The 23,347-nt window shown below is 41.4% G+C and overlaps 1 protein-coding gene and 1 long non-coding RNA gene across 2 annotated transcripts; one reads left to right on the top strand and one right to left on the bottom strand.

Moving 5' to 3' along the window:
• The first annotated feature begins 5,966 nt into the window (after positions 1-5,966).
• LOC139193810 (uncharacterized) lies at positions 5,967-7,053 on the top strand. Its single transcript, XR_011578304.1, has 2 exons — positions 5,967-6,127; positions 6,844-7,053. It is a non-coding gene; the product is annotated as an uncharacterized lncRNA (long non-coding RNA).
• Positions 7,054-8,114: 1,061 nt separating this feature from the next.
• Positions 8,115-11,236, bottom strand: LOC103451545 (uncharacterized). Its single transcript, XM_008390957.4, has 4 exons — positions 10,472-11,236; positions 9,544-9,627; positions 9,389-9,478; positions 8,115-8,699 (listed from the first exon to the last, which is right to left on the bottom strand). The coding sequence occupies exons 1-4, from the start codon at positions 10,883-10,885 to the stop codon at positions 8,445-8,447; spliced, it is 843 nt and encodes a 280-aa protein (XP_008389179.1). The 5' UTR covers positions 10,886-11,236; the 3' UTR covers positions 8,115-8,444.
• Between the last annotated feature and the right edge of the window lie 12,111 nt (positions 11,237-23,347).

The following is a 23,347-nucleotide window of genomic DNA, read 5'->3' as shown; positions in this document are numbered from 1 at the left end:
TGGGTTCAACGTTTTCGGTGCAATTAGTGCTTTTACAGGACCAAAAAGGGTCTAAGTTTCAAACCTTATGAAACTAAACAAAGAATTAGGCACTATTTATGAAATTGGACTAATAAGTAGACACTCTTTATGAAACTGGACCAATAAGTAGACACTATTTATGAAACTTGACCAATAAGTAGACACGATTTATGAAACAAAACCAAGAATTATGCACTATTTTTAAAACTAAATCAATAGGTGGAAACTGTTTATGAAACTGGGCTATACACTATTTATGAAATTTGACCAAGAACTAGACACTATTTATGAAACTTGACCAAGAACTAGACATTATTTATGAAACATGACCAAGAAGTAGGTACTATTTATGAAAGTGGATCAATAACTAGACACTATTTATGAAGCTGGACCAAGAAGGAGACACAATTTATGAAATTGTACCAATTACTATGCACTATTTATGAAACTGGACCCAATAACTAGGCACTATTTATGAAACATGATCAAGAACTAGGCACTATTTATAAAACTGGACCAATGAATAGTGTAATACTGTTCAGTTTTATAAATAGTGTTCAGTTTCCATAAATAATGTTTAGTTTCATAAACAGTGTTGTGATGGACGCACAGGTCCCACAGGTCAGGTCTTGTTTTCTATATATATATATATATATATATATATATATATATATATTAAAATTGTGTCATTTTCATTAAAATTTAAGTTCTTTTGTCATTTTTATTAAAATTTAAGGTTTTTTCATTAATATTTAATTTTTGTCATTAAATAAAGTTATTGCATACTTTTTAATTAAAATAAACTTAGTACAAACACTTTTCATGAAAGTTTCCTAAATTTGATTATTTAATTATCAATAATTATCTCTTCTGTGATGACCCATCCCTAGTTCTCACTGCAATTTCTTTTTCGTTGATGTAATTTGACGATTTTACCCTTTTTGGACAAAAGTGGAATCTGTCATGGACGTAGTTTTCGGCTTTCAGTTTCTTTTTCCTGGTTTCGTACTTACAAAGTACTCGTCATTACGAATGCATGAGCGCGTGTTAGACTCAAATCGAATCTGTAACGAAAAAGTTAATCTCCGTTAAAGTACGTTAACCACATGTATTTTTATACATACGCGTACAAATTTACAGTGTTAAAAACACTGTCAAAGAAGCAGATATTGTACATTAAAAATTGTACAAAATCCATCCCTTCACTAATTGGTGGATCTGGTCCCCCTATCTTCAACAACCAATAAAATTATTCGATTTGATTTTTCCACCAATCCCTTACCACCATTCCTTTTTCCCTAATTTTCTTCTTCACCAATCAATTGCTTTCCCTCTCTCACTCATGCCTAATCAGAAAACAAGTTCCATTTCTGTTCCACCAATCAGAAACTGAGCAAACCTCTCTCTCTCTCTCTCTCTTATCCCTCTTTCCTCGAAGACCCTCTTTCACACTCTCACTCTGCAACTCTCTCAAACAGACACCAAAACACACAAATATGGCTTGAAAACCACACCTTCGAACTCGTCTCATCTCCACGAACACAGCCGTACCCCCCAGATCACGATTTGGACGAGTTTTGACTTACCAACTCGGAAGGTCTGACTCAGCTCAGTTTTTCCCCAACGAGTTACGGGCAAGTTACAAGTTTTTAGGAAGTCTAAAGGCCTCAACTCAACTCCTCAAGGTCTTTGGTGAAGGTTTGAAGAAGAGACAACCTCGAAACACAAGGTTTTAAGAAGTTGGACTTTAACCTGAGCCTTTCGAGCCATTTTCAGGCCACCTTTGTCCACTTTTTGGCCTTCCAAAAATGTACAATCGTGTTCTACTCTTCATAAGCTTCATTTCCATTTAAATTTTGTGAAAAATGGTTGAGAAAGGAGCAAGTTATGAAGCTTTGAAAGTTTACCCAGAAATCGACGAAATATCCAAATTCCGACAAGTGCAGAAGGCGGCGGACGACGGTGACCAGCAAGAACCATCGAAGAAGACGACGGAATATCCTAACGGTGTCAGGTAACACTGTTACCATTTAATAGAAAATTTTTAACAGCCATTAAGGCCTCCGTCAGTCTTTGCTTGCGCATGGTGGAGCGTAGGGCCGTGCCTTAGGCAGCGTGTTTGGCCTCCAATTAGCTTTCTATCAATTTATGTATGTCCGTGACGTTGAGTAGATCGATTTCATATATTTAAACCCTATGTTTGAGAAAACTATGAGGGTTCTATTTAAGTTCCGTATATGTGTTATTAAACTAATTGAATTAGTAATTTCACGTATAGGGGAAATGTATCCCGAGGACTTATCAAGTCAAACAAGGCTCGGAGGCTTTGTTCCTACTATGTATCTGTGAGTGGGCACTTTGTTTATATATATATATATACACACACCTTCTAGTCTCCACAAATGCCTTTAAATCGATTTATGCATTTTATGCCATGATTTATTTAATTTCGAAAATGCTGTTATGTGGTTGAGATTTACATATTGCCATGGCATATTCAAATGCATTTTACTTGCTCATAAATGATGTTGCACTATTATGAGATGCTAAAACAATCCTACAGGATACGTAGGTAAGTTATTATATTGTTGCAATGATAGAATCATTATGGCATGCATATATTCATGTAGTGCTCATCATTGCTGCACTCGGTGTTAGTGCTCCCGCCCTGGGCCAGGGCCAGTCATTCACTTGATGTTCACCTCCACACCGCACGCTCGCCTTGGATCCAAGTAGGTGCTAGCCCTGTCGTACAGGTCGCATTAGGCGACTCGAACTCGTAGGTGATCGCGCATAGCACTAGCCTTCACGTGATCGTAGCACTAGAGCGTATATTATTACACCTAGCCCTGTCATATAGGTCACATTAGGTGACTCTGACTCATGTGTTAGCATAGATTGATGAGCAATAGGTGCAATCGTACAGGTCACATTAGGTGACTCCGACTGGCATACTCACTTAGATTGTGGAGCACATGCCTATATTTATATTGCCGTTGAGATATTCTGATGTTGCATATTTCTGGTTTTACTGTTGGCATGCATTTGATTTCATACTTATACGTAGTATGATTTTCTGGAAACTATACATGTTTTACCGCCAAGGGTTAGTTTGTTCCGAAAATAAATGGATTTTGAAAACCTTTGTTTTTGTGCCCACTCACCCTTCTGTTTTTCACCCCTCCATGTTTTCGTAGCTGAGCTTACGTATCGCAAGGACCTATGGCAAATCTCGGTATAAGTGGTTATCTTCAATGGTATAACCCTCACCCTATTTACTGTACTATTCTTATTCTCTGACGTCGCATGTGAAATGGGTTCAATCCCGCACACTAGCGCACTCTTTTTATTAGGCACTTTTAGGTTTAATTTTATTCACATTTTTCACATCACTACACTTTATGGCTTCGTCACTTTCCAGGTATCGGCCAGCACAGCTCGATTCGGAGTCCTAGTGGACATTCCGGGTCAAGGTGTGTCATCTTCAATGATAAGATTTATTATAAAAATAAAATTTCTTCTTAATTATCTCTTTAATTATTACTCTTTGTTAGTTCTTGTTCTTCCTCTTGCTTTGAACCTCATTTATAGATTTTATTTTTAATTTTTATAATCAATCTATATCACAGGTTAATTGAAAATCTACCTACATGACATATTTTTTTTTATAATCAATCTGTCATAGATTAATATGTCTTGCTTGTAGGTTTATTATGTTTTTTTCTTCAGGTATCATATCTCGCTTATAGGTATAATATACATCCATATATTTGTTAGTTTAGAGTGTAATGTTTTGCAGATAGATTTGTATGTTAGCTTTTGTTTATAAGATATTAATTAGATTTTTGGAGTTGGAAAATACTAGAAGATTTTAAGTGATTTTTAATACTTTTAGAAAATATAAATGAGTATAAAAGCAATATAAACATGTAATTTGATAACTCTACTCACTCTTAAAAATAATCTATATTTTTGGAAAAGCCTCTAGTTTCTATTAGTTTATTATTATATTTTTTATATATATACATTATCCATATCTGCATCTATCTATATATATAAAGGAAAAATAATAAAAAGAGCTTGAAAACTTTGAGTTTTAACGATAAGGACAAAATAAAGGGTAAAGTGAATAGTATCAGGATTGACTTTTTAGTGTAAAAATGTGATTTTTAGTTAAAATGAACAGTACGGGAAGCTTTTCGTTAAAGTTCCCTCTAGGAGTCTATATATAAAGCCCGGAGGAAAAAAGGTGACTCATTTATAAGTTCGAAGATATCCCTCTTTAATTAAGATTTAAATTAAAACAATATTTAAAAAAAAAAATCTAAACTAACAGAATAAAACTAGGGTTTTTTATTAGCATCCCACTAATTGTTGAATACACCACCACTTAATATTTATTGTTAAATGGTTTATATAAAATGACTATTTAAACCTTAAAAAGTAAAGAAAAACAATTATTTTCTTCCTACGCCTCAAATCATTTAAAAAATCCTAACCACCGGTAAATTATATATAATTTTATATACACCTCCACTCACAATGTCTTGTGATTATGTTTATATATATGTGTCGACCCTAAAAACTACCAATCCTACGTGGCGCGCAGGCCGAGTAATTTATAAGCTAACTACGTCCTTCGGTGAATGTGGGGCGTGCCAACTCGTCGGCCGAGCTCGGCTGAGGAGTAAATTTGTTGATGTTGCGTTGGGTGCACAGCTGACTTCTGCGTCTTGCGATTGCGGCCGAGAAAGGAACACGTCTCGGCCTCTTGGGCTCTCGAACCTGAAGACAAGGTTACTATTCTTACGAAGTTCACGAATCGTCGTCGTCGGATTCGGTCACAGTGATGTTATTTGTCATAGTAAACTCTCGCCGAATCGACACCAAAGTGTAAGGGCACAAATACTCAAAGCGAATATAAGTCTTAATAGTGAACGTGGTTCGGCCGTCTGAATGTAGAACTCTAAATCCCACTTGGGAGTATCCAATCATAAAATAACTCGGCGTGCAATGCGCCGAGCTCAATAAACTATAACACCTCATTTCGCCAAGAAGACTAATGAGATGACCTTAATCAATAAGGATTCGGAAATCCTTCTCGACCAAGACTTGGATAGGTAACCAACCGTCCTCGCCGCAGTGCTGTTGATGCCAACAGAAGATACTGCGAGACCGGCTGATTCTACGATGACAGAGCTATTTATGCCAACTTAAGATATCACCAGTTGCTTTCACAGTGCTGTTGATGCCAACGGAAGATGTATTAGCGAAAAGAGAAAATAAAAATCTCAGTTGTTGAAAGAGTTTGCGCAAGGCAGTTGTGTGTTGAATTGGAGGTCTTCTTAATGATGCAAGACCCCTGTATTTATAATAGCAGAACACTAGGATTGTCGTCGTAAATAACGGGAATATTCTCTCGAGTATGCATGATCCCTTAACCTTAGAAACCAACCGAGACTTAAACTTCTCGAATTATCCCAAATGGATCCCGTGGCCTTGGTGATTTCCTAGAAACCAACCGAGACTAAACCTCTCGAATTATCCCAAATATTCATCAAGCTTTGGTCGAATCCTACAATACCAATATTTCTGAACTTAGTAAAAAATGCAACCAGGTTCAATCCACGTGCAGCCCCGTGCTTAAGCAAGATAAGCACTCATTTTATATTGATCAGAACGTAGACATTTAACCAAATGTCCTTCATCCATATTATTTCACTTCCAAACAAATGCAAACCATGCACTATCAGAAAGTCAAACTGATCACATCTCCTATTTCTGCATGTTGTCTTATCCTTAGATTTCGATAAGTAGCATTTTCCGTGTTGATCAGCAACGCAAGCCAACCAAGCTATACAGTCCTTGTATAATGCAACTTCTCTTATTTATTTGACTTTCAAGCTGCAACTATAAGATAATTACCATTTTAATAAATTCCTAACCAAATGATAATATCAAATAGGGCTTCTTCCATCGAATGACTCAAAGTATACGGGCCGAGTTCGTGCAAAATCACAACCTCTTAATATTCAGAATCATCCGTCGATCTCGAATTCTGCACATTCAATGGTCTCGATTACTCGGGCTGATGACATAAAATCGGGTACAAACAATATGTTAAAGATTCTGCAGCATAAGAGATGAAGTACTCTAAAATATTCATATCTTCTTTGAGATAGTGTGGTATTGTTTTTTTTTCTTTTGCTAAAAATTTTCAGGTATGTATGCTGTCTATTTTTTAGGATGGTTTGTGGTGCAATTTTGCAGAATAGAGAATCTACACGGACACAGCAATAGCACAATCAACTAGTCCTTTCATGATTTTTTATTTCAGAAAAGCTAGCAAAGTAGCCATTTCTGAGTTTAAAATCAAATTCACATCTAAAGCCTAATTCCCCTAAATTGACAAAAACCTTGAAGCAGTAGAACCATGCGCACTGTTTGTGTGCTAAAGGCAAAGGTTTTAAATTTATTTTTTTGGACAAGATGAAGACTTGTAGATTTTGGTGTGGGGTGTATGAAATGTGTGGGGTGTGAGGGTAGTTTTGGTTAGTAAGTGGGGTGTAATAGGATATTTTTAAGTTTAAAAAGTAAGTGTGGGGTGTTTTAGGTATGTGGGGGTGTATTCAACAATACATGGGGTGCTAATAAAACAACCCTAAAACTACCATCTAGTTGGCAATTTTTTTCTTTCAATGATACTGAGACCGATGAAGAAACTACTCACAAAACTACTTGTTTATTTACTGTAATTCTCCCATGTGGGGAATTTGATAAAGGTTAAATATGTGAAAAGATTGCATCTTTATGTGTATGCAGGGGTTTTGGAATGATCTTCTGCAGAAGAATCTGAGTAGGTAATGGCTGGGGTGGAGGGACTCCGTTACGCTGTTTTCGAATAGGGTGATCCTGGTTACCAGAAATTCAATGTATATTGTTTTGTGCCATTTCTTTATTTGTGTAGTCTGTTGTATGATTGATGAGTATAAAGTGCTGCTTTTCGACCTGTTAATATAAACGGAATTTATATGCTTGCGACGTTCGAGTTGTGGTTTGCAGTTTTTTAGGGTTTGTGGAAAAGAAGCTTGACAGGAGACTTTTGGACCTTGGGCAATCCCCATTGTCCAAAGAGGTTTGGGAGATGATCAGCACCCGTCAGGGTACGGTTATGATTCCTTTATTTCTAAATTAGTTAATGAAATCTTGCTATATGTTAAAAAAAAATAAAAAATTCAAAATCCAACAACTACATGAATTGTCATGTGATTGTTGGTTGCAGCAAATTGGGCCCTCAAAACGGGCTGGCTGGATTTACCCCAGCCCAATGGCCATTAGGGTTCTTTTTAGCTCGGTGGGCCCGTTTCTTTTTTGGCTCAGCCTTCCATTGGAGATGGTTTTTTTTTCTCATTTCGGATTATAACATAGGTCATAGCCCTATGCCCTGATCCATTAGAGATGGCCTAACCTTCTGCTTGTGGACTCTGAAGCAAATAAGCTTAAACCGTTTACGATCGCAATGTGACTCTCGATTTTTTTTCTTTTCCATCATTTTCTGTTGCTTGCAAATTATTTGATGACTATTTGTGAGTAGTTCTTCTGGTGTTCTTTTGAGACTATCATTTATCCATTCATCTGTTTTCTCTCCTTAGATATTGCAATATCCTCAGCATTATTCAGCAGATTGAAATATTTTAGAAGCTCCTTTGGTCCGTTAATAGTTCAGAGGATCTTGCATCAAAAAGCCTGAGCTATGGAGAACTCCGAAGAGACAGCTGTGAGGTTGGTTTATATATAATTCTTTGTTTCCTTATATAAAATTTATGTCGAACAATAGGACTTGGAAGCTATTGGTCTAAATGGCATTTCTCTTCCCAATGTTATACGAAGTTCGAATCTTCGAATCCACCATCTTAGTCTGGTGGAACCTCTACCAACTTGGAAAATCCACTATGCGGTATATTGAAAGAGGTTCCAAGTTTGAATCCCCGACCCCCTCGCTCAAGAGATAACAAAAACATTATTTACACAAAGACGGATGTACAACTCTTTGCTTCTACTCAAAGAAAAATTGTAAAAATTTAAGCACGTAATTTGCCGAAAATTACTTATGGGCATCATATTCCAACAGCAATTCATGGGCATGGAAGCTAAGTTCCCGCTCACAGCCCAAGTAGCAAGGGGCACCAAGCAAGTAAGAAGTGTAGAACAATTAACTCAAAAGACAATGTAAGAAAATCAGCTAATCAAAAGCAATACCAACACAAAAAGCTTTCCTCGTTCAATCTATCCCGACAGATCATTTTCCTTGCAACTCACTGTTTCTTATGAAGGAGAACAATTTATGCAAAGCACTTTGAAGAAGGAACTGGGTCTAAACGTACAGATCTCTGAATAAGAACAAACTATTTTTGCTCCTTCGGTCAAGTAGAGGCCACTTCTTTGTCTTCAGTTGAAAAAGGAATTGGTTTCGTTGGGGCTGGCAAGCGGCCAATGCTATCAACTTTATCCTTCTGTTTTGGGGGAGGTCTAGCTGCTTTCGGCAATAACCTGCCTTTCTTTTCAAACCACTCAGGTTTAAGCAATGCTCGAAAGCCCAACTTGTTGTAATACACTCTTCTAACAGACCCACCTGCAGCTTCAACAGCTTCCTTTGCCCTTACGGTGACACGTGATACCTGCAAACCTCTCTCGTAAGTCCATTTTTGAGTTGCATGCAACAAAAAGAGGAATGAAACCCAAAGTCTGACCCATATGCATTTACTCCATATCCATGTGAATAATAAATAATTAGCGTACAAAAGTATCTGCCACCACTAAATAGTAATGGACTGATAGTTCATTTGTAAACTAATTTCAAAATTCTATGCCAAATTAATTATTGCCCAATTAATTATTGTAATTTCACAATTCTATACCCTGAGAACATTTCAAGCCATCACAAAATTTCCACTAATGAACATGATCACCATTTTCCAGTCAGATCATGGTTCTGCCTTATCAGAATCAAATTTGAACAGTTTTTTTATTGATAAAATTTGACCGAGATCAAAGGTTATGTTACTAAACACTACAAAGAACAACACAAATTACAACGACATCAGCAAACCATTGAACTAGCAGTAATCTATATATCATATTTAACTGACATCGCCACTTCTTGGTTCAAAAAACAAAATTGAAGTGGTGAGAGACTCTCATGCCAGTGATGATAGCATCATATCATCCAGCTACGAAGAGCAAATACACTTTTGAGGTAAAAGCAGAAATTTTAAATCTAGAAACAGTGAAGAGGAAGCAAGAAGTACAGGAGTACCCGCATAATACACAAGTCCATGTCAGGTGTAATGCCCAGATGAATACATACCTCTAGATGAATTGGCCATTGGATCTGTTCAGCACCACGTCCCATCAATCGCACTCCATCTTTAATCTGCTTCCCTATTGCCCCTGTATCCTATTGTAATAATAATTACCCGACTGAACAAAAGTTGATGCAGGAAATAGTGCAATTGACTGTACCTTGAGCGTTTTCATTGTAATCAACTCAGACGAATCAATCTTTCCTGCGTTTATAAGTGTAGCAATTTTTCCTAATCCTACAGGCTGCCACAACGACATGTACGCAGATCAGAAAATGAATGGAAATAAAGTTAATGTTTAACAGCCCTCAGAAATATAAACAAAGCTTAAATAGATTAAAAGTCAAAAGGAATGATAAAATCAGTTTGCTATGTAACCAAAAATATAGACCGAAAAAAAATAATCTAAAACAAAAACATCCGGAGCATAATGGTTTTCAAGCATTGAGGAATCCGTATGCATGTATGTATGTACGTATAAAAGTAACTACTACTCAAGCATTGAGGCAAGACATACAATTACACCAAAGGGTACTAACAACAAGTACTTTTCTATAGCAAATATCAAACTTAGAGCATAAGCACTGGAAATTATCAAATGAGCGTGCGAGTCATTCGTTGTACCAACAGAGAAACAAGTAGCAACATAATGACAATTAATATTGACTTCAGTACCAGCTAACCATGAGCCCCTATGGAAGTTACTTCCTTACTATCTGTATCAGGAGGGATATAAGCTTCTCGCAGAGTTAAAATAAGACCCCCCCGGTGATCTGCATAATTCACGGGGTTGCATAAATTTAGTATTTCAGTATTTATTATAGACTTATTGGCTTTTACAAATTGATGTTGTCTGTGTCAGCACACATGCGCACGCATTGTATAGACAGAGTACATGACTAATAAGCAACATATTCCTGTAAACTAAATCAATCTCAATTGAGCGGTTATGTTTATGCATCTGCTACTGCTTCTGAATATAACAAGTAGAAGAAACAAAGTATTCAAATTTTCCAATAACTTCGGCGCAACTCGACCAATAGAAATGCACAATACAAACATAGAAGAAATTAAAGAGGATAGGGTACCTGAAAAGTGAGACTAAATGGGTTGTTAAAGCCACGCTTGGGCAAACGACGACGCAGCGGAGTCTGACCACCTTCGAAGCCCAGCTTCCCAGAGCCTCGAGCCTTCTGACCCTTGTGGCCTCGACCGGCAGTCTTGCCTTTACCAGAGCCAATCCCACGGCCTTTCCTCGTCTTCTGCTTCCTGGGCACCTTGCCTCTCAGATCGTTCAAGCTCAGCAGACTGTAGGCTCTCACTCCCTGAAATCCAAACCCTTTGCCATTGCTAAAGCTAGGGTTAGGGTTTAGGCATGGGAGGAAATGTAGGGATTGAGATGGGATGGGTGAGGGTGTGGGGAGGGTGAAAGGGGGCTTGGTGCGAATTGAGGAGGTGAAAATGGTGGTGGAGAGAAGGGATGGGAGTCGTCTTCTCAGCATAATTTCGATTTGCAGTTGTAGTATTACTGAATCATTACCAGAGGGATGAGGATTAGTCAAGTGGAGGCAGCGGCGGCGGAGGCCTTGGTTTGTCAAGAAACTGCGAAAAGCTTTAACCGCTTGAAACGTTGTCGTTGCAAATTGCAATGGTTTTGTCGAAAGCTTTAATGAAAAGGGCTTGAAAACTTTGAGTTTTAATGATAAGGACAAAATAAAGGGTAAAGTGAATAGTACCAGGATTAACTTTTTAGTGTAAAAATGTGGTTTTTCGTTAAAGTGAACAGTATCGGGTGCTTTTCGTTAAAGTTCCCTTAATAAATTTCTATCTTTTCGACAAAACCATTTCAATTTAACCAAAATAAAAGTCATATCATGTTATATTGGGCATCTATCCAATCCAACGGCGGAGAATGGCCGGATTAGGAAATTCTGGATCAGAATACCAACAACAAATAAATGAAAACATAAAAGGCATTTCTTTTTCTTTCACTTTCTTTGTTGTTGGTGTTCCCTTTTTCTTTTTTTTTTGTTGGTCAAACAATGGATTTTGTTAAATTAAATGTTAGATTAGCCACCGACGGAATTTGAACTTACGCCGTCATGCAAAAACTCAACTCATTTTTACCATTATGGTAAAGAGCCACTTGCTCGTTGACAGTGTTCAATTGTTGTAGTTTTCTAGTGGCAAATTAGAATACAAGCAACAAAGCTTTCGACTTTTTTATTAAATCAGAGCGCATATTAGAATTTGACGAGGTCTCAAATCTCAATAGTGATTCCTTTAGTATTGGTAAAATGAAAAATCACTTTATCTCTACTTAAGTGTACCTTAAACTATATGAGTTATCCATTCATTCCGATCATAACACCAAATAAAGCATTAAGATCAAATTAGATCAAATAACTCATTAAATCTACGTGATATGTTTACTTACTTGAATTGTAACAAGCAATGATTCAAAAAAGGCAACAAGAATTGTGTATTGGATCAACTTTCAAGTTTTATCCATGTACAAGTGGAACATGTAAACTTATCATTTTCTTCTTCTTGTGAGATTGCCTTCCGGAGGTGCAGAACCCCCCGTACACCCACGGGTAACTTAAGCAAATTATCCAACTCATATGTAACTGTAGACATCGAAATTTCGGTAAAATAAATGTTGATCAATAATTAAAATTTCAATGTTTTTGTGTCACATAAATTTTACACATAGCATGTGAATAAACGAAAAATCAAAATAAATCGAAAAAGTCATCAAACAGGACACGTGTCAACACCTGGCAGAAATGATTTATTTCATCTAATTATTTAAATCCAAAAAATCAAGTTTTGGAATTCTATAAATAGGAGGCCAAGGCATTCATTTTGGGACACCAATTGATAACCAATTCACCTCATACCACAACCTTGAAGCTTTGAAACTCAAAAGCTCCCAAGCAAATCCCGAAAGATCAAGAGAGCTCTCTTCGTTCTTCGTCAAATCCTCATTCAACATCAAGCCCCAACGGCCTTTGAAGAACTTCCACTGATTCAAGACCAAGCCTCGACGGCCCTTGAAGAAAGTGTCCATCGTTCATCATTCGTTCATCCATAGATCAAGCCCCGACGGCCCTTTGGATCCACGATGTCAACAAATCTGCACAACTGTTTATCCCAAGATCAAGCCCCGACGGCCCTTTGGACCAACAACATCAAATCCACCCATTGCAAAGATAGAATCAGAGGCTAAATTTGTAGAAGAGATTGTAACCCCTAAATCATCAATACAAATATTATTTTGTACACGTGTTTCTTGTCTCGTTCATCGCAGGAAATTCCGTGTTTACAAATTTGGCACGCCCAGTGGGACCATCTCTACCTCTCATCTCTATCTTTGAATCAGCAAAAAGCACAAATGGCATCAAAGAAGGCTCAAGTTGTTCTCGCAGCCAATGCAAGGAACAAGAACGTTATCACCGTAGGCGGTGTTACTTCGGGCGTCATAACTCGAAGCAAGGCAAGAGCTCTTTCTGCCGCATCTTCCACCCCTGCATCAACTCCGCCGAAGGAACAAGAGCACCTTAGGCATGAACCTTTGATCACCCTGGCTTCGCTAAAGGCGCCAAAGAAGGAAAGCCCAAGGAAGTACTCTGGTTTCATGCTTTCCGATGCCGACACAAGTGGCAACTCAGCCATGCAAGTCATGACTACTGGAGCGACTTCAATCGATGAGCAGTTGGCTCATATGAATGAAGCAATTGCAAGGCTAACACGGATTGTGGAAGAAAAAGACCAGCAAATCGCCGCACTCGTCAACCAACTAGATGTAAAGCCCAACGTGAAAATCGAGCAAGGGGATGGTTCAGTAAAGAAGGAAAACGACGAGGATGAAGAGCCTTCGGTGGAGAAAATCGATGTGAAGCCGGAGCCAGGCCAAGCAGAGGCACTCGTGGGACCTCTCTCTATCCAACAACTGCAAGAGATGATCGCCAGCACCATCAAGGCACAGTACGAAGGAAGTTCACATGACTCCGTACTATACTCAAAACCCTACTCCAAGAAAATTGACACTTTGAAGATGCCAAGGGGTTATCAGCCACCAAAGTTTATGCAGTTCGATGGAAAGGGAAACCCGAAGCAACACGTCGCCCATTTCATTGAGACTTGCAACAACGTGGGGACAGAAGGGGATTACCTCGCTAAGCAGTTTGTACGCTCGCTAAAAGGAAATGCCTTTGAGTGGTACACGGACCTAGAGCCTGAGTCCATCAACAGTTGGGAGCAATTAGAAAAGGAATTCCTCAACCGCTTCTACAGCACTCGCCGCACTGTGAGCATGCTAGAGCTGACAAACACAAAGCAATTGAGGGATGAGCCAGTCGTGGACTACATCAACCGATGGCGCAATCTAAGCCTCGACTGCAAGGACAGGCTCTCAGAGATCTCTTCAATCGAGATGTGCGTCCAAGGCATGCAATGGGGGTTACACTATATCCTTCAAGGCATCAAACCACGGACATTTGAAGAGTTAGCCACCCGTGCCCACGACATGGAGCTAAGTATTGCCCATCACGGGAAGAAAGAACCGATCACCGACTTTAAGAAGGATAAGGTGTTCTCCTCAAATGTAGACAAGACTGGGAAGAAACCCCCCAATGAAGCGTTCACCGTCAGCACTGCTGCCGTCAAGACCGCCTCCGCGCCTATCAAGATCTCCTCCAAAACCAAAGCAAAGGAGATAAAGAAAAGTGAGCCTCCTCGCACCCAAGAAAGGTACAAAAGTACCTTGAGGGAATTGGAGCAGAAGGTATACCCTTTTCCTGACTCAGACATGGATGCAATGTTAGACGACTTGCTAGAAAAGAAGGTAATCGAGCTACCCGAATGCAAGCGGCCTGAAGAAATGAATCGCATAAACGATCCTAAATACTGCAAGTACCATAAAAATCGTGAGCCATCCTGTGGGTAAATGCTTTGTCCTCAAAGAGCTCATCATGAAGCTAGTACAACAAGGGCGAATCGAGCTCGACCTCGAAGACACAGCCGCGACACATACTACTACAATTGCATTTGGATCTTTCGATCCCGTGCCTCTCCAAGCAGTACCTGACCATTCCTATCAATGCTCAAGTTGCACGATACCTTTTGCGCAACCATCGCTGAGGGCAAACGAACAAGATGCACATACCGATGATGATGAAGGATGGACATTGGTGACCTACAAAAAAACAAGGAAACCAAAACCACAAGCCACAAGACAAAAGGTGGAACAAGTGAGAAAGTACCATCGCCGCAACAGTAGGAAGCCCAAAAGAAACGTAAAAGTTGATAAGCCAATGTATGCTGGGGACCCTATGGAGCAAGAGCCACGCATTCCTATCTCATTGCACGAGTACTTCCCGAATGACTTCTTCCAACAGTGCACTATCGCTGCATGCCACATGGTCGAAGTAGAAATAGAAGAACCTTCAAAAGGCAAAGATATCACCACTGAGCGAGAAAAAACTCTCACTCTCGAAGAAGGTCTGCCAACACACTTTAGCATTGAGGAAGCGCTACGATTACCAAAGAAGATGCGAATAGCATTAGCAGCGGTCTTGGAAAGTCCCAATGACCACGAAGTGCAAGAAAGCAAGAACGAAGGCTTGAAGCTTCGACCACATGAATGTGCCACATGCTGTGCCATTGAGGACGCAATCCATTTCACCGACGAAGACTTGCTACTAGGATCCAAGCCTCACAACCGTCCTCTCTTCGTCTCTGGGTACGTAAGGGAGCACAAAGTCAACTGCATGCTTGTGGATGGTGGATCAGCCATAAACATCATGCCAAAGTCAACAATGACTACAATCGGCATCAAGGCGGATGAATTGTCCCTAAGTCGTCTATTAATCCAAGGTTTTAATCAAGGAGGACAAAGAGCGATGGGCATGATCCGAGTAGAGATGACTATTGGTGAACTCAAGTCAAGCACGATATTCCACGTGATTGATGCAAGAACTTCCTACGGCTTGCTCTTAGGAGGGCCTTGGATCCATGCAAATGGAGTAGTACCGTCCACCCTTCACCAATGCTTAAAATTCTACCGAGAAGGAGCGAAGGTGATCTATGGCGACACCAAACCATTCACCGAAGCTGAATCACATTTCGCAAACGCCAAGTTCTACATGGATGAAGACATGGTGCTCGAAGCTCTTCCAAAAGAGATCAAATCCACGGGTAAAGCAACACCTAAAAAGCAGGAGTGGCAAGCCATGCCCAAGAAGCAAGAAGAAGAAGCCATGTCGTCTTCAAGCAAGAACGATGATGAGCTTGCTAAACCTGCAACAACCAAAGGGAGTAGGACGCCCTCAAATGTACTAAACACACCCGTTTTTCGATACATCCCGATGTCAAGAAGAAAGAATGGTTAATCCCCATTCGAAACTGAAGCAAGTAAAGCCGATGCACAACGGTACGTGGATAATGTAAAGTTGCTCAAGATGAATGCAGTTCTACCTCTGACACAGCTAAGCAACGCTAAGGTTGCAAGATTACCACAAGGCTTCGTAAAAGCTCTACCAAAGAGAGCGGAACCAAGTTTTCTCCCAACCAAGAGGACTGAAGAAGGTTTTGATCCGAACGCCTACAAACTCATGTCAAAAGCTGGGTACGACTTCGCTTCTTCTTCGAATCCTGGAAGAAAGGTTTCAAACACCGTCAACAATAAAGAACGTGACCTCACCGAGACTCAAAAGAAGTTGAAGAAGCATGGTTACGGAGTTAACAACAACAAAGCTGGACTTGGCTTCACACCAAATGCACCCGTGAAGATTTCAAGCCAAGCGAAAAATGCTAGCACTCAACATATTAGTGTGAGCATTGAACAAGATCAAGAGGAGCCTAAATCCACCCCTCGAACGCCAGTCTTCGATAGGATGAATCGTTCAAGACCCAGAACGTCAGCCCTTGATCACATTGGTGGTCAAAACCGAACCTCCGTCTTCAAGAGGCTTAACAGGCCAACCTCCCGAAGCTCTATTTTTGAAAGGTTGTCAAAACCTAATAAACAAAGCAACATGGCTAGCTCTCCTCCTCGTCAATCAGCTTTGGAAAGACTTGAAGACAACATGAAGTTTTCTGGAAATAGGGAAACAACGTCAAATGAAGAAAAGCTCGACAGGCTAGTAGAAAAAGGCGATATTCGAAGCTCAATTCCTTCAAGGATGAAGCGTCAAGCAATCTTGGAGGTTGACGCAAATGGACCACTGATAGTAAGAAGGCGCACCATCATCCATACTGGACAATCTGCATACCAACAAACCCAAGAGGACGACACTAAAGAGGAAGTCCAAGATGTCTTCCACATCACGATCCAAGAAGGCAAAGAAGACGAGACCCCTGAAGAAGATGTCACTGCTGCACCACCACAACTTGAGGATGGGGGGCAAGCCACGGTTGACGATCTTAGGGAGCTTAACTTGGGCACAAAAGAGGAGCAAAAACCTATCTTTGTAAGTGCACTGCTAAGAACAGACGAGATAGATGAGTACTACCAACTGCTATCAGAGTACAAAGACGTCTTTGCCTGGACTTACAAAGAAATGCCCGGCCTTGACCCTGTCATCGCTGTGCATCATCTTGCAGTCAAGCCTGGAACACGACCAATAAAGCAAACTCAAAGGCGATATCGATCCGAGCTCATTCCACAAATCGAGGCAGAGATTGACAAGCTAATCGAAGCAGGATTCATTCGAGAGGTGCAATACCCCAAGTGGATCTCCAACATCGTCATCGTCCTTAAGAAATCTGGACAAATACGTGTTTGCGTAGACTTTTGGGACCTCAACGACGCTTGTCCAAAGGACGACTTCCCCTTGCCAATCATCGAAATCATGGTGGACGCAACCACTGGCCACGAGGCATTGTCATTCATGGACGGCTCTTCTGGATACAATCAAATTCGTATGGCTCTCGAATACGAGGAACTAACAGCATTCCGTACTCCAAAAGGTATCTACTGTTACAAGGTGATGCCCTTTGGTCTAAAGAACGCTGGAGCTACATATCAACGCGCAATGCAGAAAATCTTCAATGACATGCTACACAAGAATGTAGAATGTTATGTGGACGATGTGGTGGTCAAAACAAAGAAAAGATCAGATCACTTGAAGGATTTACGAGTAGTGTTTGAAAGGCTGCGAAAATACAACCTCAAGATGAACCCCTTAAAATGTGCGTTTGGCGTCACCTCCGGAAAGTTCCTCGGCTTCATTGTCAAGCACCGTGGTATTGAAGTGGACCAATAAAAAATCAAGGCCATTCAAAGCATGCCTGAGCCAAGAAACCTGCACGAGCTGAAAAGTCTACAAGGACGGCTAGCCTTCATCAGACGCTTCATCTCTAACCTTGCAGGGCGTTGTCAACCGTTCAACCGACTCATGAAGAAGGATGTTCCGTTTGTATGGGACGAAGCATGCCACAATGCTTTTGAAAGCATAAAAAAGTATTTGTCAAGTCCACCTGTCTTGGGGGAGCCTGTGCCCGGGAAACCACTCATATTGTACATCGCCGCTCAGGAAAGTTCAGTTGGAGCACTCTTGGCGCAAGAGAATGAATCCCAGAAAGAATGAGCGCTTTACTACCTCAGCCGAACCCTCACCGGCGCCGAGTTGAACTACTCCCCAATAGAAAAGATGTGCCTTGCCTTGGTGTTCGCCATCCAGAAACTCAGGCATTACATGCATGCTTACACCATCCACTTGGTTGCAAAAGCTGACCCGGTCAAATACGTCATGTCCAAACCCGTCTTGACAGGGCGACTCGCTAAATGGGCGCTGCTTCTTAACCAATATGAGATCATCTACGTCCCAGCTAAAGCCGTAAAGGGACAAGCGCTGGCAGACTTTCTTGCCGATCACCCAATCCCAGCTGATTGGAAAATCTCAGACGACTTGCCTGGCGAGGAAGTGTTCTACATCGACATCTTCCCGACATGGACGATGTTCTTCAACGGATCTGCACGAGCATACGAAGCAGGGGCAGGAGTAGTATTCATGTCGCCGCAAAGGCATATATTACCTTATTCCTTTCAACTAAGCGAATTATGCTCCAATAATGTCGCTGAGTACCAAGCACTGATCATCGGACTCCAAATGGCGATCAATATGGGAATCACAGCCCTTGAGATATTTGGCGACTCCAAGCTCATAATCAATAAACTCTTAACTGAATATGAGGTGAAGAAAGATGATCTCATCCCATACTTCCGGCTGGCAACTCAACTACTACAAGAGTTTGAGACTGTGACACTAAAGCATGTGCCAAGAAAAGAAAATCAAATGGCAGACGCTTTTGCCAACCTAGCCTCAAGCATGACATTAGGAGAAGACGAAGTGGCAGACGTGCCAGTCTGCCAAAGATGGGTGATCCCCCTCGTCACTGAAATGCTACTAGATGATACAAATGTCATCTCAGTACTTCCAGTCGATGTTGAAAAGTGGAGACAACCGCTGATCGATTACTTAAAGCATGGAAAACTTCCAAATGATCCTAAACACCGCTCTGAAATACGTCGACGAGCACCTTGCTTCCTCTATTACAAAGAAACACTCTACCGACGCTCTTTCGAATGAGTACTTCTGAGATGCCTAGGTGAGGAAGAAGTTAATCAAGCCATGGAAGAAGCACACTCGGGCGTATGCGGGGCGCATCAATCTGGACCAAAGCTACATTTCCAGCTCAAAAGAATGGGTTACTACTGGCCAACTATGGTGAAGGACTGCCTGGAACATGCCAAAAGGTGCCAAGCCTGCCAATTCCACGCCAACTTCATACACCAACCACCTGAGCCATTACACCCTACAACCGTTTCATGGCCATTCGATGCATGGGGATTGGACGTCGTAGGACCAATTACTCCGAAATCATCTGCAGGAGAAGCTTACATCCTAGCTGCAACAGATTACTTCTCTAAATGGGCTGAAGCCATACCACTAAGGGAAGTAAAGAAGGAAACTGTCGTCCGTTTCATCAAGGAGCACATCATCCACCGATATGGGGTGCCTCGCTACATCATCACTGACAACGGAAAGCAATTCTCCAACCGACTCGTGGATGAGCTATGTGAGAAATACAAGTTCAAGCAGCATAAGTCTTCCATGTATCATGCCCCGGCCAACGGTCTTGCAGAAGCATTCAACAAAACATTGTGCAATCTCTTAAAGAAAGTGATCGGCCGAACAAAGAGAGACTGGCACGAAAGAATAAGCGAAGCACTTTGGGCATATCGGACGACACATAGGACTCCTACCCAGGCTACGTCTTATTCTCTTGTATATGGTGTGGAAGTTGTTCTACCGCTCGAAATTCAAATCCCCTTATTGAGAATGGCTATACAAGAAGGCTTGACTGAGAAGGAGAATGCAAAGTTGCGCCTTCAAGAGTTGGAAGCACTCGACGAAAGAAGGCTCGAAGCTCAACAACACTTGGAATGCTACCAAGCACGGCTATCCAAGGCATTCAACAAGAAGGTCCGCCCAAGGTCTTTCCAAACTGGAGATCTCGTCCTCGCATTGTGTAGGCCTATCATCACAACTCACAAGACGAAAAGCAAGTTCACATCAAAGTGGGATGGACCATACGTAATACAAGAGGTTTACACCAACGGCGCCTACTTAATCATGGCAGAAGACGGCTTAAAGATTGGCCCTATCAATGGAAGATTCTTGAAGCGCTACTACCCCTAAAAGGCCACAACCAAAGCTCCTGGCCCGCAAGAGCATAAACTGTGTACGGCAAAATCATCAAAAAAAAAAAATTGCATTTGAACTACGTTTTGACTTGATCTCTTCCTTGGAGGGGTACATAGGCAGCTCGAACATTAAATTTCGAGTTCAGTCACATCAAAATAAAAAAAATGTTTTATTAATGAAAGTCAATTTCATTACAAAAAAAAAATACATATGTGATTACTATGTATTTAAAATAATAATAATAATAATAATAATAATAATAATAATAATAATAATGATAATAAATAAGTGTTTCATTGATGAAGGTCAATGTTATTACAAATTTATTTTATTAAAAAAAAAAAAAATAAAAAAAAAATAAATAAATAAATACAGATTCCTTTTATATACATATATATATATATATATATATGACCTCTATCCAGCCAGCCCATCAAAAGGAGGTCATCCAAACCCAAGTGGCAATGACCAGGCCCAAGCCTATTGTCCAAATCCAGGCCACAGCCCACGCTAGGCCATGTCCCTCCAAAAGACACAGGCTTCGATCTAAGTCCAGTCGGATCTCCCATCACACCACCATCTAACAGATCCTGCACCGCAGCCATCTTCTTCCCGTGCTCATCCTTTCACCATCTCAGAGATCCTTCTTCAACGCCGTGAGAATAATGGCCGCAGCAGCTCAACGCCCTGCAGCAACCTTCTTCCTCCTCCTGCATTGACGAAACTACCCTCCTAAACGTTTTCAAATCCCAACAGAGCCACCTCAACTTCTTCTTCCAGCACCTGGACCTGCCCCAGACACTGGCCTTCACCCGCACCCTCCTCCTTCAATCCTCCGCCGGCGCCACTATATTTTTTCTCCGGCGTCGGCAAGTCCGGCTTCGTCGCCCACAAGATCTCCTAGATCCTCGTCTCCCTCGGCATCCGCTCCGGCTTTCTCTCCCCTCTCGACGCCCTCCACGACGACATCGACGCCCTCTCCAAAATTGACTTTTTGGTCCTCTTCAGCAAGTCCGGCACCACCAAGGAGCTCCTCCGCCTCGTCCACTGCGCCAAGGCCAAAGGCGCCTTTCTCATCTCTGTCACCTCCGTTGACGGCAATGCCCTTGCCTCCCTCTGGGACATGAACGTGCATTTGCCAGTGGAGCGAGAACTCTGCCCCTTCGATTTGGCTCCGGTCACCTCCACCGCCATCCAAATGGTCTTCGGCGACACCGTCGCGATCGCGCTCATGGGCGCCAAAAGTCTCACCAAAGAACAATACGCCGCCAATCTCCTGCATCCACACTTCACCCGAACCCCACCTACTAGACATGGTGCGCACACCCAAAGCAAGCGGACCTCATTCTCCAGCCCCTATTATGCACACCAAGTGTTCGATCAAATTCCACCTGCAATTCCAAGAGTCGCGACCTTTGAGATCACTTCCTCTCCCTCTCAAACCTGTTTAGGCATTCCGTGTGAATCATTCTCGGGTGTAGATTTGCATGGTTGATGTGAAACAAGTTCTGGAACGCGATGCACCAAGCTCTCTAATCGATCAGCTTGGTGACGCATTACTGGAACTAAATGCACACAATGATACTTCTGAAGACCAGGTTCAGTGGGAAGAAATTGAAGAGCATTTCCGCAACCTTGAGAGAACATTGAGGAAGAATTTTGAAGAGCTTGAAGCCAAGGAGAAGAAATTTGCGGAGCAGGAAGCTGAAACATGTGCTTCACTTGCGGAGAGAGAGGCAGCTGTTATTGCTAAAGAGCAAGACCTTTTGGATTGAGTGCAGGAGCTAAAAGATGCAGTTGTTGCTGCTATTTTTTTTTAGGCACAAGTCATTCACCAGCCAACAACTTCAAAACCTGTGGATGATGGGATAACCAAAGCAACAAGCCAAAGCAATTGCTGATGAGTGGAAGCAGAGGCATTCTGGCAACTCCTCGCTACTTTTGGGATTGCTTCTGAGTTTGATAAAGACGAAATCTGCAAGTTTGTTCTTACAGTTGCTCACTGCAGGCAGACACTTAAGCTCTGCCGCTCTCTTGGTTTAACACACAAAATGCCAGGACTTGTTGAATCAATGGTCAGCGATGGGAAGAAAATTGATGATGTACGCTTTATTCATGTCTTCCAGCTTACTGAAGGATGATGTTAATGCAAAAGAGCTTGTTGCACTGAAAGCCGTAATAAGGTACGTTCAAGAGTTCAAGCTTGAGGCTGATTACCCCCTTTGATCCACTACAGAAAAGGGTTCATCAATTAGAGCGATCCAAAGCTGATAAGAAGAGAAGTAATGAATTTAAACGTCAACAGCAAAAGAAGCAAAAAAAAAAATCAGTGGAAGATGGCGAGGCGGGCAGGAAGAAGCTCAGGCTCTCCGGGGATCAGTCAGCTATCTCTACTCTTCCACCTTCTCTCTCTCTCCTCCGCGTCGCTGTCTCTTCAGGTCACTCCGAGGTAGTGCAGCTGATGTTTGATGCTGATGAATTGACAAGTGTGATAAACAGCACGGATGAAGACGGGCGGCGGTTGACCTGCCCGTCATTATGCTGCCAGTAAGGGATGGTTTGAGGTGGCTCAGAGTTTGATCTCCCGTGGTCAATGATGAACAGGCTGCTGCTTCACCTTCGTTTTTGCTCCCCGCCGTCGGTTTCCGAGTTGGGCTTGATGCTCGAATCACCCACGCTTCTCCAGGACGTCAAGCTCCAGCTACTTCTGCACCTCCGCCATGGCTGCTGCCTTTGAATGTGATTGACAAAACCAAAGTTTGTCAACTCACATCTGCTTGCCTTTGTTGCTGCCTGTGAATGTGATTAACAAAACCAAAGTTTGTCAACTCACACCCAAAGGCCTTCTCTCCGTCCGTGACAAACAACAATGACGAAGAACTTCAATAAACCGCCGTCAAACGACTAGCCGGTCATGAAGCCTCGACTGCAGCTCACTGTCCGTCGAGTTCCATCTCTACAAAGCACCATATATAAAGAAAAAAAAAAAAAAAAAAAAAAAAAAGGGTTTTCAAATGGTGGCCAGTCACCGAAAGCAAAGAAAAGAAGTGATTGACAAGCACCATCCAAAGGAAATGATAAAAAGCAAGAAAGACAGGTCATGGTGTATGCTACTATTAGCAAGTATGAAAAAGTAAATAGGTGGTGGAGACAGAATAATTGAAAGGAAGAAAGCAGGGGGAAGACGACGAATTTCCGTCTAAAAAATAGGGAGTAAAAGAATAGTGTGCATCAGGCACCATCTAAATA

This window comes from Malus domestica, chromosome 17 (assembly GCF_042453785.1).
Source record: "Malus domestica chromosome 17, GDT2T_hap1".
In the NCBI taxonomy this organism is placed as follows: Eukaryota; Viridiplantae; Streptophyta; class Magnoliopsida; order Rosales; family Rosaceae; genus Malus; species Malus domestica.
The sequence above is the reverse complement of the archived record's forward strand: the minus strand, read 5'-3'. Positions and strand labels throughout refer to the sequence as shown.

What these genes read in the sequence shown, in the direction of transcription:
- LOC103451545 (XM_008390957.4), bottom strand. Translation starts at nt 10,885, where the DNA reads ATGCTGAGAAGACGACTCCCATCCCTTCTCTCCACCACCATTTTCACC. An exon ending in CATTTAGTCTCACTTTTCAG is followed by an intron (nt 9,628 to 10,471) that starts GTACCCTATCCT and finishes TCGTTGTGGCAG; the next exon opens with CCTGTAGGATTAGGAAAAAT. An exon ending in AATGGCCAATTCATCTAGAG is followed by an intron (nt 8,700 to 9,388) that starts GTATGTATTCAT and finishes AGAGGTTTGCAG; the next exon opens with GTATCACGTGTCACCGTAAG.